The sequence below is a fragment of the Phyllosticta citribraziliensis genome (assembly GCF_038025025.1).
Source record: "Phyllosticta citribraziliensis strain CPC 17464 chromosome Unknown J3D65scaffold_11, whole genome shotgun sequence".
Lineage (NCBI taxonomy): Eukaryota > Fungi > Ascomycota > Dothideomycetes > Botryosphaeriales > Phyllostictaceae > Phyllosticta > Phyllosticta citribraziliensis.
In genome coordinates, this window is record NW_027117348.1 from 1,451,830 (window position 1) to 1,467,069 (window position 15,240).

The 15,240-nt window shown below is 58.3% G+C and overlaps 4 protein-coding genes and 1 non-coding gene across 5 annotated transcripts; 4 read left to right on the top strand and 1 right to left on the bottom strand.

Annotated features, from left to right (window-relative positions):
- Window positions 1–1,253: 1,253 nt before the first annotated feature.
- J3D65DRAFT_105893 (uncharacterized protein) lies at window positions 1,254–3,941 on the top strand. Its single transcript, XM_066793681.1, has 3 exons — window positions 1,254–1,890; window positions 1,949–2,989; window positions 3,038–3,941. Exons 1-3 carry the CDS (start codon window positions 1,418–1,420, stop codon window positions 3,567–3,569), a joined length of 2,046 nt encoding a protein of 681 aa, XP_066652098.1. The 5' UTR covers window positions 1,254–1,417; the 3' UTR covers window positions 3,570–3,941.
- A 3,138-nt stretch (window positions 3,942–7,079) lies between these two features.
- Window positions 7,080–7,780, bottom strand: J3D65DRAFT_647798 (VPS4-associated protein 1; the record flags this gene model as incomplete). The annotated part of the gene is made up of 4 exons (XM_066802355.1): window positions 7,080–7,194; window positions 7,243–7,310; window positions 7,357–7,620; window positions 7,670–7,780. 4 exons carry the CDS (start codon window positions 7,778–7,780, stop codon window positions 7,080–7,082), a joined length of 558 nt encoding a protein of 185 aa, XP_066652099.1.
- J3D65DRAFT_106161 (L-Aspartase-like protein) lies at window positions 7,547–9,956 on the top strand. Its single transcript, XM_066793684.1, has 2 exons — window positions 7,547–8,097; window positions 8,146–9,956. The coding sequence occupies exons 1-2, from the start codon at window positions 8,046–8,048 to the stop codon at window positions 9,495–9,497; spliced, it is 1,404 nt and encodes a 467-aa protein (XP_066652100.1). The 5' UTR covers window positions 7,547–8,045; the 3' UTR covers window positions 9,498–9,956.
- A 532-nt stretch (window positions 9,957–10,488) lies between these two features.
- Window positions 10,489–10,560, top strand: J3D65DRAFT_t123. Its single transcript has one exon. It is a non-coding gene; the product is annotated as a tRNA-Arg (tRNA).
- A 1,074-nt stretch (window positions 10,561–11,634) lies between these two features.
- Window positions 11,635–14,768, top strand: J3D65DRAFT_105928 (FAD dependent oxidoreductase-domain-containing protein). Its single transcript, XM_066793683.1, has 4 exons — window positions 11,635–12,413; window positions 12,463–12,722; window positions 12,767–14,083; window positions 14,475–14,768. Exons 1-4 carry the CDS (start codon window positions 11,881–11,883, stop codon window positions 14,555–14,557), a joined length of 2,193 nt encoding a protein of 730 aa, XP_066652101.1. The 5' UTR covers window positions 11,635–11,880; the 3' UTR covers window positions 14,558–14,768.
- Window positions 14,769–15,240: the final 472 nt, after the last annotated feature.

The window sequence follows — 15,240 nt, forward strand, 5'->3', positions numbered from 1 at the left end:
CTGTCAAACGGAGGCATATTAGAAATCGCCGATCGGCAGTACATGTAGTTAGTGCCTTGTAGGCAAAGGCAGGAGTAGAATAACCGGGTGAGAGTGCAACAAAGGGAGAGGCGTCGGTCGTCCGGACGGACATAAGGCTGGACCTGGGCAGGGCAGCACACAGGACAGACAAGGCAGACGGGGACGGACGGGGCGACAAGGGGCACGGGAAACACGGGTGGAGTAGCAGAGCGGCGAGCAGGATGAAGAAGGCGGTAAGGCTGAGAGGATTGGGAGCCCTGGGGGAGGTGAGTCGTTGAGAGTTGACGATTGTTTCTTTTCGCACATGTACATGGCCATCGCTCTACCTACAGTACCTCGAGGGCATCAGTTGTAAGGAACAGACCTGACGGTACAGTCATGGGCTGGACTCCTCCCGCCGTCAGGTCAGTCAGGTCAGTCAGGTCAGTCAGGTCAGGTCGGTCGGCCCTTCGATTTGGCCGTCTGGTGCCCTACTTGGGTACATTACAGTACCCTTCCCTTCCCTTGGTGCCTCCCACACGGCATACGGTACCCATCCATCTCTCGACCAAGTCCAATCCGACTCGACTCTTCATCCTCAACTCTCCTCCGCTCTCCTCTCTCTCCTCTCCCGCCCACTTCATCCCATCACATCACTTTGCATCGCATCTGCACCGCGCGCGTCCCGCCCTGCTGGCCAGCTCCCGCCCTGCTGCACTCTGCACTCTGCGCTGCACGCTCCTCGCTGTGCAACCTTGGCCAGCCTACCACCACGAGCTCCGAATCCGACTCTTCGTCCTCGACGCCAACTGCCGTCGTCGTCCCCAAGGCAAGTTACGCCGCCCTCGTACACGCCGCTGTCAGCTGCGCGCTGCCCCCAAGCCCTCAGCCCTCCCCTCTCTCTCGCCCTCTCTCGCTCCGTGACTTGGTTGCGCCGTCAGCCTTGTCCCATTGCTGACCTGGACCGTAGGGCTGAAGAGCGTTCCCGGCGGAAACCCGTGCTCCCCGTCACGTATCACCTCTCACACACGCTGCCGCCGCCCGCCCGCCCTAGACCTCCAAGGTCCTACCTGTCGGCCCTCGAATTGATTTACCCTCGACATACCGTACCCAACCCGCCACTACTGCCATTGCTGCCGCTACCGCTACCGCTACCTCCTACTACCCTACCGCTAGGCCTGCCGCTGCCGCTCGTTGCCGCTGCTCCTCCACAAACTCAAAACCCACAACTCGCATACCCCTCGCTGTTTCTGCTGCTCACCCCCCAAGCTCGTCCTCCCCGGGGACTCCCTCCATCCTCCCGCTCCTCCCGGCCACTAGCCGCTGAGCCCTCATTCTTTGCTCGCCGCCACTGCCCGCACGACTCAGCTGGCGGCGCCTTGCGCTTCACGCTTGCCTCCGTCCTCCCCCCCCCTAAATGGACATGTCGCACGCAACGTCGACGCCGGCCATTCGAATATATGATTCTGGCGCCCACCACTCACATTTCACCATTCCGCGCCGGTCGTCGTCGTATGCAACTCCCACCGCCATTCCCATGGCCATCCCCAACGCAAGAGATTCCCCTCCGCCGCCCTTGCCTCCGCCGCGTCACATCACCGAGTTGAGCGAGGGACAGGACCCGGGCTGGCAGTGGGGCAATGGCCCGAATAGCTTGTCTTTCGGGAAGAATTCCTTTGGCTCGGTTAAGCCGGGCTCGAGTCTGCTGGGCGGTCAGGTAAAACGCACCCAGCCCTCCTTTGACGAGGGCGACTATGGAACGGCCGCCCGGAGAGGAAGCTCCCTTTCCACCGTCAAGCCCCAAGATACCGACATGGGCACCGACTCCCAGAGCCACCACAGCGACGACGATCGCCCAGATCTCCCCAGACCCTCGCTGGCCAACCACAGGTGAGTTGCTCGTAAACATCTGCTGGTCGTTTTTGCCCCCACTCTAACACTTGCCCAGGCTGCAAAGCGAACGCCAGCTGGGCCAGCGGTCGCTCGAGGACTCGTCCCAGGCGTACGACAAGCAACTCCTCTCCAAGATTGGCGGTCCCAACACCCCAACCCGAAGCTCGGGCTCGGGTTTCCTGTCGACGAGCGCCCAAGAAACATCGACCAGTCCGCACAATACACTGAGCAAGCTCAATGGCCAGCTCAAGCCATTGTCCATGCCCGAGAGGCGAATGAACTCGATAGATCTCTCTGCAGCTGGTTGGCCACCCAGTTCCGGTGGAATTTCGCCCGGCCAGACCGGCTTCCGCAGTCCAATCTACGGTCCAGCTCCTAGCGAACATCCTCGACCGTACGGCAGCGTTTCAGGCCCGGCCGGCTATGACGAGCCGCACTCGCACCGAGGGAGCTACGATCACACCGTCTTCCTGGAGCCCGACTTCGCCATGGAAGAAAACGGGATGCGCGACTTGAACCTCAACGACCGCAGTCCTGCCGGCTCGGACGAGTACCAGCTTAGCTCTCACGGCGGCCTCAAGAGACGGGCTTCTTCACCGCCCTCTGAAGCCGCCCGCGAGGACCGCCCCAGCGGTGGCAATGACCTTTACCACCGTCGCTCTGCTCAGATGCTGGTAAACCGCAACTCGCCCATTTCCCGGTTCCACACCAACCACGGCTCCGTGTCGTCGACCTCGTCCATTGGACAGCGCAACGGCTCCCTCGGGTCGTCGTACGGCCTGTCGGTTGCCAGCAGCGCGACGAGCTACCACACCGACAGGCTGTCGCCCAGCACCCTCTCCCCTGCTGTAGACGAGTTCGGCCCGATTTCTCCGTATTCCACCACGAGATCGCTCAACCCGAGCCCACGCGGATCCCTGTCCAAAATCCACCACCAGCGTGGGCTGTCTGGTGAAGAAGCGATGCATGCACGCAAGTTGTCTGCTGACAGCTTGGCGCATTCGCGTCAAAATAGCGTCTCCAAGCTCCAGGGAATGTACATTTGCGAGTGCTGCCCCAAGAAGCCCAAAAAATTTGACAGTGAGGACGAGCTCCGGTAAGGACTGCCCCGCGTCCGGTCGATGCGTCGCTAATATGCTTGCAGGCTGCATGAAATGGAGAAGCAATACACGTGCCAATACTGCCCAAACCGGTTCAAAAACAAGAACGAGGCGGAGCGGCACCAAAACTCGCTGCACCTGCGCCGGCACTCGTGGTCGTGCGCGGCCTTGTCTGGAGTGCAGGCGGCCTTTCACCCGTCAACGGTGCATCCTCAGGCTGCAGACGTCTGTGGATACTGCGGTGAGGAGTTTCCGAACCCCGCCAACTGGGATGTCCGGGGCGACCATCTCAACCACGTGCACAAGTTCGGCGAGTGCAACCAGGCCAAGAAGTTTTACCGCGCAGATCACTTCCGCCAGCACCTCAAGCACAGCCACGCTGGCACGAGCGGAAAGTGGACAAACATGCTCGAGAACGCCTGTATGAAGGACGAGCCCCCACCGCCAAAGGACCGCCTGCCCTCGGTTGCCTCGTTGCCCGGAGCGCCCCCAATCGCCCAGCAGCAGGCAGCCGCCGCCCTCTCCGTTGCCGTTCCCAAGCCGGGCGTCATCAGCGAAGCGCGAGACGAGTCGTAATGTTTGTCGTTGAATCTTTTCTTGCCATCATGATTTGACGGGAGGCGCCTTGATGCCCATCTCCTGCGTTGCATACCACGCCGGCGCACCATCATGACACGTACAACTCTCTTGGTCAGTCTGTTTCTTTTTTCATATCATTACAACTAGTCCTTGGCATGGGTGGATATAAAAGTACCATGTTGGGGGGAGGACTCTCTAGGCCTGCTCAAAATTATCGTCACATCATCATCATCGCGCGCTTTTTGATCATCACCTCATACTCATCATCATTATCATCATACCATCATCCAAACATTTTGGGGTCTGGGAACAACTGTTTTTTGCCCTTGTTGTTGTCGCCTTCTGCTCCGGAGCATCCCCCTTGACATGACGTCCCGTCAAAGATGACCTCTCGACCGACAAAAAGATTTTTCTTCTTGGTTGAGCTCTTTTTTTCTTATCTTCGTTCTTCTTTTTCCTATACTCCGTAATTTCTTCCCCTCTCCTTTCCTTCCTTGATTCGGACGATGTCATGACGGCGTTATTTTTTCTTTTGATTCGTTTCCCTCCCCTCCCCCTCCCTCCTGCCCTCCCTTTCCTTGCGGGCTGGACTGGACAGGACTGGACGATGATACTTTTTGCGGTTGATTTTGGGTGGGTATACAGTTTTTTACATTTCTAGTTTTTCGGATTTTTGGGGGGTGGGGTGGGATGCGGTTTGATGGATGGGGTGGTGTGGCGTAGGATGAGAGCTATCTGCTGTCAGCTGGCTGCTGCCTTGAATTTTTGTCGTCTCGTCGGTGGTTCGGTATCACCGCCAGAGAGACGGGAGTGCTTGGGGTGTGGGGGTGGGGTTGGGGTTGGGATTGAGAAAGTAGGCTGCCTGCGATGGTGGGATGGTGGGATGGATGGATGGATGGAGGGATGGATAGTTTTGATACTACCGTATCTATGGATGCTGCTCCCCCTGCTTTTGTGGGTGTCTTTTGACCACGTCGTTGGAGAGGTGGGGAGGGTGCTCGTAAACTGGCAGATGTGTAGACAGGCAGGCAAGTCAAGTCTGGAGTGAAACACTTTACACACACACACACATACATGTATATACAGGTACTCACGTAGAAAGAAGAAGACGCAGAGAAGCCAACGTCCGTCCTTTCCACCTGCCTGCCCCTCTGTTTCCATAGTCCATCGCACAGATGAAGAAATACTATATATAGCAGTAAAAGATGCTAAGGCAAGCAACCCCCCTTCATCTCCGTCGTCTGCGTAGCTTGTTCACGAGCATGACTGACGTGACTATGTGTGCTACTTGGTTCATCTATCTATTCGGTCTGTCACAAAGATTTGTTTACTGTTACTTATGGCGTTGACTCCGCTACGCTCTGCTCTGCTGACCTCCTTGGCCCTTGCGCCTGAGGTTGGGATGGACGTAGAAAGACGGGGGGGAGGGAGAGAGGGAGAGAGAGAGAGAGAAAGTGTGTGTGTGTGTGTGTGTTGTGTGGGTGTGGGGAGGAGGAGCAGAGAGAGCAAGTGCCGAAAAACAGCTAAACTGCCGTGAATGGTTGATTATGTTGCTTGGGCGTGCCTGACTGGCTAGGAAATTGACGGGCTGGGCTGGGCTGACTGACGGGCAGGCGCGGGATACCAGCAGCGTAGACACAGCAAAGCATTATCGCAGGGAAGAGATGAGTGCACCAATACATCTCCATCTCCTTCCTGCTAGCCCCTCTCTTGAACGTCTGTATTTCTCCTCTTCTTCTTCTTCTCCTCCTCTCCCTCCCATCTCGTCTCATTCCTCCCATCAAGTTTCTCCCCCAACTCCTCCCTCTGCCGAAACTTTAGCCCAATCGTCCAGCTGTCCCGGACCCAGCGCCGAGTGGCGCATGCGTGCATGCGTGCATATGTGCAACGAGGCTGAGGCGCCCGCCCGTAGGGCTGGGTTGGGCTGACACACTGTCGAGCTGGACTGGGCTGAGGTGGGGTGGGGTGCGGTGGGGTAGGGAGTGGATGTGGGCGAGTGAGAGGAGGAAGAGTAACAGCAGGTGTAACAGGAAGGGTATGAGTTTTGGCGGAGCGTGCAATGAATGGATGGACGGGTAGACGGATAGAGCATTTGTCCGCCTTTGCGATGTGGGCGTCCCGTTGCTGTTGCTGTCGACTTCACAACACATCGTCAACAAACATCTCAAGACGCGTGAGAGTTGCACCTAGACACAACACAGCAGCAGCAGCGGGAGTCGGACAGAGCCAAAGGCAGAGAGACAGACGGACAGATCGAACATGCGCGTGCGGCGCTGGCCATGTCACCATCTGCCGCCGCAGCGAAGACATGCGGGCAGGTCCAGCCAGCAGTATCTACCGTGCCCGTTTGGCATGAGTGAGATGGATCTGCGGCGGACAGGACAGGAGCCAAGAAGGGCAGGTAGGTAAGGTAGCTCAGAGTATGGTGCGTGCGTGCGTGCGTGCGTGCGTGCGTGGGGAGGAGTGGGAGGTCCAGGCGATGTGATGTGGGGAATGTAAGCTGACGGCTGGATAGCCCAGAGAAGAGTGATTGACCAAGTGTTGCGGTGGAATTGATGGAGTGTTCATTGTCTGAGGGATTCTTGGGCGGTGGAGTGCTGTGTGGAGCAACCACAAAGATTGTTTGAGTGCATGTGAGGAGTGGAAGGGTGGTTTATACATCTCGGAGAGACTCATCAGACGTTGAATCGGCGACTCTTCCATCTCCTCTCATGCCCTCGGGAGACGCTGGTGGGCCGAGATGCTGCGATGCCGGGCAACCGTGTATCACCATGTACCTGCACCAAAGTAGAAGTCTTCTGGGCACTCGTCAGCCCATCAACCTCTTCATCTCGACAGGGCACATTTCCGATGCCCATCTCCCGCCTGGATCGAATTCAGCAGTCAGTCGTGGTCGACATTGCCGTTGCGTGCATGCGGAATCTTTTTCTCCGGGTCCTGGAGGGGGCCGAGGCTCGTATCGGCACGGCGTGTGGGACCAAGGGCAGAACAAAAGACGCGCAACCTCTGACGACGAAAACGAGAAAGACGAGTTGCACAATTCGACAGACGGAGAGAATGATGGACGGTATAAGCTCGCCAAGACCCCCTTGGCCGCTCTTGGGTCTTTCACCACGCCAACGGGTGGAGCCTTGGGAGCGGTGCTCTCATTGCTGACCGGGGCCTGGAAGAATTTGGGTGAGCAGAGGTCATTTGGCCCGTAATACTCGGGAGTTGCGACGGCCATTGTATTGGACGTACTCATCCAGCCCGCAAAAAATTCCCTCGCCTTGCTGCGGTCAGCATCGTGTGTGGTGGCCTCGTGTCACTCGCTAAGCCGCTGACTGCGTCGGACGCTCGTTGCCGGAGCACTTCTAGGACACCCGTCTGCGACATCCGCACAGAGACAGCCACTGAGCATAAAGGCATTGATTGATGCGATATGACGAGTCAGGTAGGAGTCGATTCTGGCTTTGTCCACCACGGCTGTGCGGTGTTTTGCACGGCATCATCTGGTGATTCCAGTGCCTAAGGGTCACCAGATGGGACGGATGGAAAGGTTGCGGGATTGGAGATGCGCTCCCGGTTCCTCTTGGCGGCTTCGGCATCTCGTATGCGCTTGATTCGCATCTGGTAAAAGTTCCTGGAAACTGTTATGACCTTCCCGATATTGCGTTGGAGCTTGACTCACTTGTGAAGAGTGTAGATGCGAGGCCCTACCTCAGTCTGGGATTCAGACTTTTCCGAGAGCGATTTGATCTGACGGCGTGAGACGGGCAGTAACAGTCGGGTTGCAAATGCTCACCTTGTCTTCCTTTTCCTTTTCATCCTTCTTGTCCTCCTCCTCTTCGTCCTTCTTCTCTTGCTTGTCTTTGCCCTTTTCTTTCTCCTTCTTCTTACGCTTCTCCTGCTTCAGCCTCTGTCTTTCCTCGTACTCTTTCTTGACCTTTTCGATTTCCTTGTCGAGCTCCTCTTTCTTCTTCTTTTCTTCTATGGCGGCGGCCTCGTCGGCGTCGGGTGTGCAAAATCCCCTGTCCTTCAAGTGTCCGGGACAAATGTAGAAAAAGTCCTGCCACTCATCAGAAGGTTGCTCGGGCGTATTCGTCAATCAACCGGACCTTGCTGTCGGGCGTGATTAGCACGCTCGAAGAGGGCTTGTAGCATATCCAGCAGGCCCTGGTCTGCGTCTCAGCCACGCGCCTATGATGCCAGATATTTGTCAAAGCCATTGTGACGGGTGCTCGCAGTGCCTGAGGGTGCTGTGACGAGGCTGAGAACGTCGGCGGTGGATGACGGTCCCTTGGTCGTTCAGGAGCTTGGGGCGCCAGACGGCACTAGCGTCCCCAAACACTATCGATAACGCGTCTCCGAATCTTTCATCACGGACCGTGGTTCGTGCAGACCGCTGTGCCGCCTCGAACCATTGACTCACCCACAACTCGAAAGACCCTGTGCAATCCGCTTTCAACAATCAATTCTTTGCCTAGCATCAACATGTCCGATTCCAAGCCCAGCAAGACCATGCTCTGGGGAGGCCGCTTCACCGGTAACTTTTTCTCTTCCAAACACCCCATTTCAATGCTAACCAGCACAGGCGGCCTCGACCCCCTCATGGTGGCCTACAACGAGTCCATCTACCACGACCGCGCCTTCTACGCCCAGGACATTGCCGGCAGCGTCGCCTACGCGCGGCAAAACGCCAAGCTGGGCATCTTGACGCAAGACGAGTTTGCCGCCATCGAAAAGGGCTTTGGACAAGTCAAGGAGGAGTGGGCGAGCGGACGCTTCGAGATCCGGCCGGGCGTCGACGAGGACATTCACACGGCCAACGAGCGGCGGCTGGGCGAGATCATCGGCACGCACATTGCGGGCAAGCTGCACACGGGGCGCAGCCGCAACGACCAAGTGGCCACGGACCTGCGCATGTGGCTGCGCGAGGAGCTGCGCAAGATTGAGGCGCACCTGGTCGAGTTTCTGAGCGTCGTGGCCAAGCGCGCCGAGAAGGAGATCGACCCAGTCATGCCCGGCTACACGCACCTGCAGCGGGCGCAGCCCATCCGCTGGGCCCACTGGATGCTGTCGTTTGGTCACCAGTTTGCGCTGGACCTGGAGCGCCTGCGCGAGGTGGTCAAGCGCGTCAACCGCTGCCCGCTGGGCTGTGGCGCGCTGGCCGGCAACCCGTTTGGCATTGACCGCGAGGCGCTGGCGCAGGAACTGGGCTTTGAAGGAATCGTCTACAACAGCATGGCAGGCGTCGGCGACCGCGACTTTGCTCTCGAGGCCATGCAGTGGGGATCGACCATCATGATGCACCTGAGCCGGTGGGCCGAGGACCTCATCATCTACTCGAGCGCCGAGTTTGGCTTTGTGCGCCTCGCCGACGCGTACAGCACGGGCAGCAGCCTGATGCCGCAAAAGAAGAACCCGGACAGCCTGGAGCTGCTGCGCGGCAAGGCGGGGCGGGCGTTTGGCCAAATGGCGGGCCTGCAAATGACCATCAAGGGCATTCCGAGCACGTACAACAAGGACCTGCAGGAGAGCGTCGAGCCGCTCATCGACCACGTCAAGACCGTCTCGGACAGCATCCAGATCGCGACGGGCGTCATCTCGACCCTCGACATCAACGCCGACGCCATGCGCAAGGCCCTGACGCCCGACATGCTGGCCACCGACCTCGCCGACTACCTCGTCCGCAAGGGCGTCCCCTTTCGCGAGACGCACCACATCTCCGGCCGCTGCGTCGCCCTGGCCGAGAAGGAGCAGGTCCCCATGGACACGCTGTCGCTCGAGCAGCTGCAGGCCATTGACTCGCGCTTCGGCCCGGACATTATCGAGTCGTTTGACTACGAGAAGAGCGTCGAGATGCGCTCGGCCAAGGGCGGCACCAGCAAGTCGTCGGTGCTGGAGCAGATTGCCGTGCTCAAGAAGACCCTCGAGGCCAATTAAGCGGAGGGCATGCGTTGACTCGTGTCACGAATAATGTTTACGATAGTATGGAGCGTAGGAAGCGACACCGCGGTGTTGGAAGTGGGGCAAAAAAGAACTAACGGGTGTTTGGACTTGGGGAAATAGTTCATGTACAATTTTGCGTCAAAAATGGCATCCAGAACAAACTGTCGATTGTAGAGCATCTCTTAAAAACCGACTTGCCTGGACGCACCGTCTGCCAACAGCTCGGTGTCATCACCGTCAGCATCTATCTCTTACCTGCTGCTCGTCGCCCGTCACCCACCGTCTGCACAATTTGTCCTTTCAGCCATCCTCCGCCGCAGAGCCCGAGGCTCAGCTGCAGCCATCGGCATCATCGTGGCGTGCCCACTGCCTGTGTGGTCTTTGATTTGGACGGACAGCCCCCTATGCGTTGGTACCGAAGTATCTATAGTTTGCACGCAAGCGGCAAAAGTCCCGACGACGGCAAAGTGTCAAGGCACGTGGGCAGCATACCATTCGGTAGGCAAGACACGGTGGTAGACACCTAAGCTCAGCTACCTGCCTACCACGCAGGCAGGCAAGCGCAGGCAGTTGGTCGCTCCATGGCACGCACGTTGTGGCGCCGCGCCCACGTGCAGCTAAATCGAGCAGCAGGTCAGCCACGCGAGCGGGCCGGGGACTTCGCACACACGGCGCCCATAAAGAGCGGACGTTACGGCGACGCTTCCAGGCTTGAGGATATTGTGCGCTGAACTGCTGCAGTCGCATTTGCCATGCTTTTCTGGGCTGGATGTCTGGGGATCAGCCGACACCGGTCTCAGCATTCACCCCCTTAACATCTTTTTTTTTTTTTTTTTTCTTTCAAAATTTGCAGCAGTAGCTTATCATACCAGATATCTCTATTCATTCTGATAACTTCTGCAATCGCGGAGATGGTGCTGAGCTCGCGTTTGTCCTTTGTGCGTGCAATTTATGGTATTTTCTATTTTTCTCTCTTCCAACAACTGGCCGCGTGGCCCAATGGCAAGGCGCTTGACTACGAATCAAGAGATTGCAGGTTCGATCCCTGCCGTGGTCATTTAGACATGTTCTTTTGCCCATGAGTCCTGGTGTTGTTGTGGTGGAGCTCTGAGGGCGTGGGCGATCTTTTTGCGCGGCGGTACGGCGGCGGGCGGTTTAGCGAGACGACGGCATGTGACAACGACGCGGCTGGCGCAGAATGGCGTCAAGAGTGAACTGCTGAATGCTAAGCTTGCATGCCGGTCGTCGGAGGTTTGCTTTTCAAAAGTCAACGGCGCGGCGGAGGGTGTCGCACGACTTTGGGTCCGGGGAAGCTGGAGATGCCCTGTCAACTAGGTAGGCAGCGCGCAGGCCGCGAGTTTAAGGGGTTGAAAGGGGGCTGCAAGTATTGATATTGGTGGTCCGGGTCTGCCAAGGGTGTACACGTCAAGTGAAGCATGTCGTGCGAATGAGATTTTGGCTGATCACTGGGGCAAAGCGATTCGAGGAACGGCGGGCTTGCTGGCAGGGGCTGCTTCGTGTCTTGATCAATTGCTCTGGCCGGTGGTCCGGGGAGAGGGAGGTGGAAGCATCGGGTCCAGACTGGCTTGATTGTTGAGGACAAAGCAAAAGTGGGCGAGCTGACCATGCGGCTCTCGTGTTCCAATATGGTTGGGTTGAGGCCTGGGGCGCATTCCTGCAGCTGCATCATCATGTGAACATTAATTGAGGCTGGGCCGGATGCAAGGCAAGAAGAGTGTTCAGGTACAGGCAGGTCATCCCGGCGCAGATCGCGGAGCAGATGGACGTCGCGGCTCGGCGGCGAGGCGGATGGAAATGTCGGAGTTGCGAGCGGTGGCGGATGCAGGTTTGCGACGTCGAGGACGACCTGAGAGCTGCGCGTCATGGAACTGGAGATGATGGAGACGGTGGAGCAGCGGTTGGCGTCCAAAAACGTAACCAGGCGGGCGTGGAACGAGGGGTAGCTACGCGTGGCCAAGCGAGGCAGGTTTGGCGAGCAGTTCCCCTTGGGGTAGCTGAGATGATGGTGTCATAACAGAGGCACGGCCCGCCTCTCGGGGCTGCTCGGCCTTCTGGCCGCTCGCGTCTGCGTCATGCTGACCACAACTCCACGCCAAATCCGGTTGTCTGCGAAAGGCCAGAATCGAAGAATCCGTCGGAAAAACATCCCAGCGCCAGTCCTTGACGTCTGCGCTGCGTACCGTGTCCGTACCCAGCCTGGCGCTTCTCCACGTGCGTGCCGTCTGTCAACCTCCCGCCGCTCCGTCTTCGCCCCGACCATCCACGCCTCAACGCCCAAATATTAGGCTCCTCGCCCCTCGAGCGCCGCTGAGCGCTTCCTCCTCCCTCCCCATCTTCCCACCCCTTCACACTCCCAATGGCTTCCCGAGGCGCGCGGCGCTTGTTGAAGCCGGCGCTCTACACCGTCGGAGCTGCCACCGTCGGTGGTGGCCTCCTCTACGCTTCTTGGAGACCCCGCGAGATTCCCGGCCATGAAGACGCTGCTGTCCCTCCTCCTACCTACGGCCCTGGCGGCGCCTTCAACCCGCCCAACTTTCCCCGCGCCAAGCCGCGCGACGAGCAGATTGCCGACTTGAAAAAGAGTTGCGCAAGCAACGTCGCCGCGGCACTGGACAAGGCAAAGAACACGGTCTCTGGTCTCTTGAACTCGAGCTCTGACGGCTCCATCCCGGCTACGGAAAACCCCGACGACGAACCCTATGATCTCTTGGTCATTGGCGGTGGTGCGACTGGTACTGGTATTGCGCTCGATGCTGCGACTCGCGGCCTCAAGGTTGCAATGGTTGAACGTGACGACTTTTCTAGCGGCACTAGCAGCAAGAGCACGAAGCTCGTCCACGGTGGCGTCAGATATTTGGAAAAGGCCGTTTGGGAATTGGACTACAACCAGTAAGAAGCGCCAAACCCATAAACTCGCAGGATAGGCTGACCATTCCAGGTACAAGCTCGTTGTCGAAGCTCTCCGGGAACGACGTTACTTTTTGCACACGGCTCCGCATCTCTCTCACTGGCTCCCGATTATGATTCCTATCCAAAAGTGGTGGCAAGCGCCCTACTTTTGGGCCGGAACAAAGTTTTATGATTTCCTCGCCGGTTCCGAAGCCATCGAGACGTCGTACTTTCTCACCAAGAGCAAGGCCATCGAGGCCTTTCCCATGCTGAAGAAGAGCGGCCTCGTCGGTGCTCTGGTCTACTACGGTATGTGAGCATGCGCTCCTCAAGTCCAAGGCTAATTGGTTTAGATGGTGCTCACAACGACTCTCGGATGAACGTCTCGCTTGCCATGACTGCGGCGCTTTACGGCGCCAACGTCGTCAACCACATTGAAGTTACTGGTCTCGAGAAGAACGAACAAGGCAGGCTCATTGGCGCTCGCGTCAAGGACTGCATCCAGGAGTCCGACGGCAAGCCTGCTGAGGAATTCACGATCCGCGCCAAGGGCATCATCAACGCAACCGGTCCGTTTACCGACTCGATTCGCAAGATGGACGACCAAAAGGTTCCGGAAATTGTCGCCCCCAGCTCTGGTGTCCACGTCATTCTGCCCGGTTACTTCTCTCCCCAGCGCATGGGTCTGATTGATCCCGCAACGTCCGACGGCCGTGTCATCTTCTTCTTGCCCTGGCACGGAAACACGATTGCTGGTACGACTGATGCGCCCACCGACATCAAGCAGAACCCCGTCGCTGGCGAAGAAGAAATCAGCTGGATCCTCAACGAAATCCGTGGTTACCTTGCTCCCGACATCAACGTGCGTCGCGGCGATGTCCTAGCTGCCTGGTCTGGTATCCGCCCTCTGGTGCGTGACCCCAAGGCCAAGAAGACGGAAGGTCTCGTTCGCAACCACCTCATCACCACCTCGGACTCTGGACTCATGACCTGTGCTGGCGGCAAGTGGACCACTTACCGTGAAATGGCCGAGCAGACTGTCGACGAAGCCATCAAGGAATTCAACCTCAAGACCAGGCCCATCACCAACCCGCCACGCATCTCTGGCACCGACATTCGCGATGAAGTCGAGCTTGACGGCAGCTGCCAAACCCACCGCGTCCGCCTGATTGGTGCACACGGTTTCTCCAAGACCCTCTTCATCAACCTGATCCAGCACTTTGGCATTGAGACCGACGTTGCCACGCACCTGACGGCTGCCTACGGCGACCGTGCTTGGACTGTTGCTGCGCTCTCCGAGCCCACTGGCGAGCGCTTCCCCGTCCGTGGCAAGCGCATTTCCCCGCTGTACCCTTTTGTCGACGGCGAAGTCCGCTACGCTGTCCGCCACGAGTACTCTCAGACTGCCGTCGACGTCATTGCTCGCCGCACCCGTCTTGCATTCTTGAACGCACAGGCGGCTCTGGAGGCGCTCCCCAAGGTGATTGATCTGATGAGCGAGGAGCTCAAGTGGAGCAAGAGCAGACAGGAGCTCGAGTGGAAGCAGGCCGTCAACTACCTCGGCAGCATGGGCCTGCCCAAGAGCAAGCTCAGCCTGACGCGCGAGGACGTCGAGCAGGGCAAGGTCGGCAAGTACATTGACGAGGAATATGGCCTCTACGCAAGGCATGGTAAGTCGCATCCCTCCGCTCCACTCTACGGAGAATTCCATTGTACCACCCCCCTTTGCTTTCGCCAAGCGTGCACCGCATCTGTATCATGTACACGCCGTGCCGGTATTCATTCCTGGCGCGCCGCTGTCGTGGCCGCGTTGCACGGCGGGGCAAGACGCACAAAATCATGTCTCGCATTCTCGCTCGCGTCCGCGCCCGGTTCTCGTCACACTTGGCCGTCGTACACGCACGAGCGCGATTGCATGTACATGATCTAGCCACCACGACGGACGGCAGTGGCAAGACGTCGAACCACCGTCGTCATTCAAGCCAACCGTCGTCATTCAGCACAACACATTGCCAGACTCTAGAGCGAAGACGGCAGCATGCTAATTCTTGTGATTGACAGACAAGCCCAGCGAGACGCTCCCCTCCGACTCTCACATTCCCGCAAACCACAACCCTGTCCAGGGCGCCGACAGCGCGGCATAAGCTGCGAGTAGCAGGGCTTCGCCCCGCTGGCTGATGTGCTGGCTGTCCGTCCATCCGTCCGTGTGCGGCCCCCCGCAGACTACCTGCTGTATATGCCTCCTCCTCATCCTCCTCTTCCTCCCCTAGACCTACATGCATCTTCAACCCGGCCGGGGCGCGGCAGACAGACAGCCAGCGGTCGTTGAAAAAGTTTGCACTGCTGCTTCTGTTGTGCTACCACACCACACCACACACGACACACTCCACCAATCGAACCGAACTGGACCTCGTCGACGAATCGACCGACCGACCAACCGCTTCCCCTCTTCTCCTCTCGTGCTTCTGCGCCTGATCGTTGATTGGCTACGTAGCACCTGTCTCTCTCACCCACCCTGCAACACTCCCAAGTCTACATTTTCTCCGTCTCGTCTCCGTCTCTCCTATGTCGACTACTGCATGCATGCGCGCAGCCAGTACGACACAGGCGCGCCACGTGCATACGGTACCTACCTCCCTGCCTGCCTGCCAGCCTGCCGTGCGGCAACAGGAAGAGGAGGGTGGGAGCCACTCAGACTTGGCTTGGTCAGGCTTGGCCAGGCTGAACTGGACACGGAGCGTCGGCGGCGTATGTGTTGTGTTGTGGTGCGGTGCGATGTGATGTGATGCGATGGCGTCAGTGGGCGACTGCGGCGTGGTGGCATGGT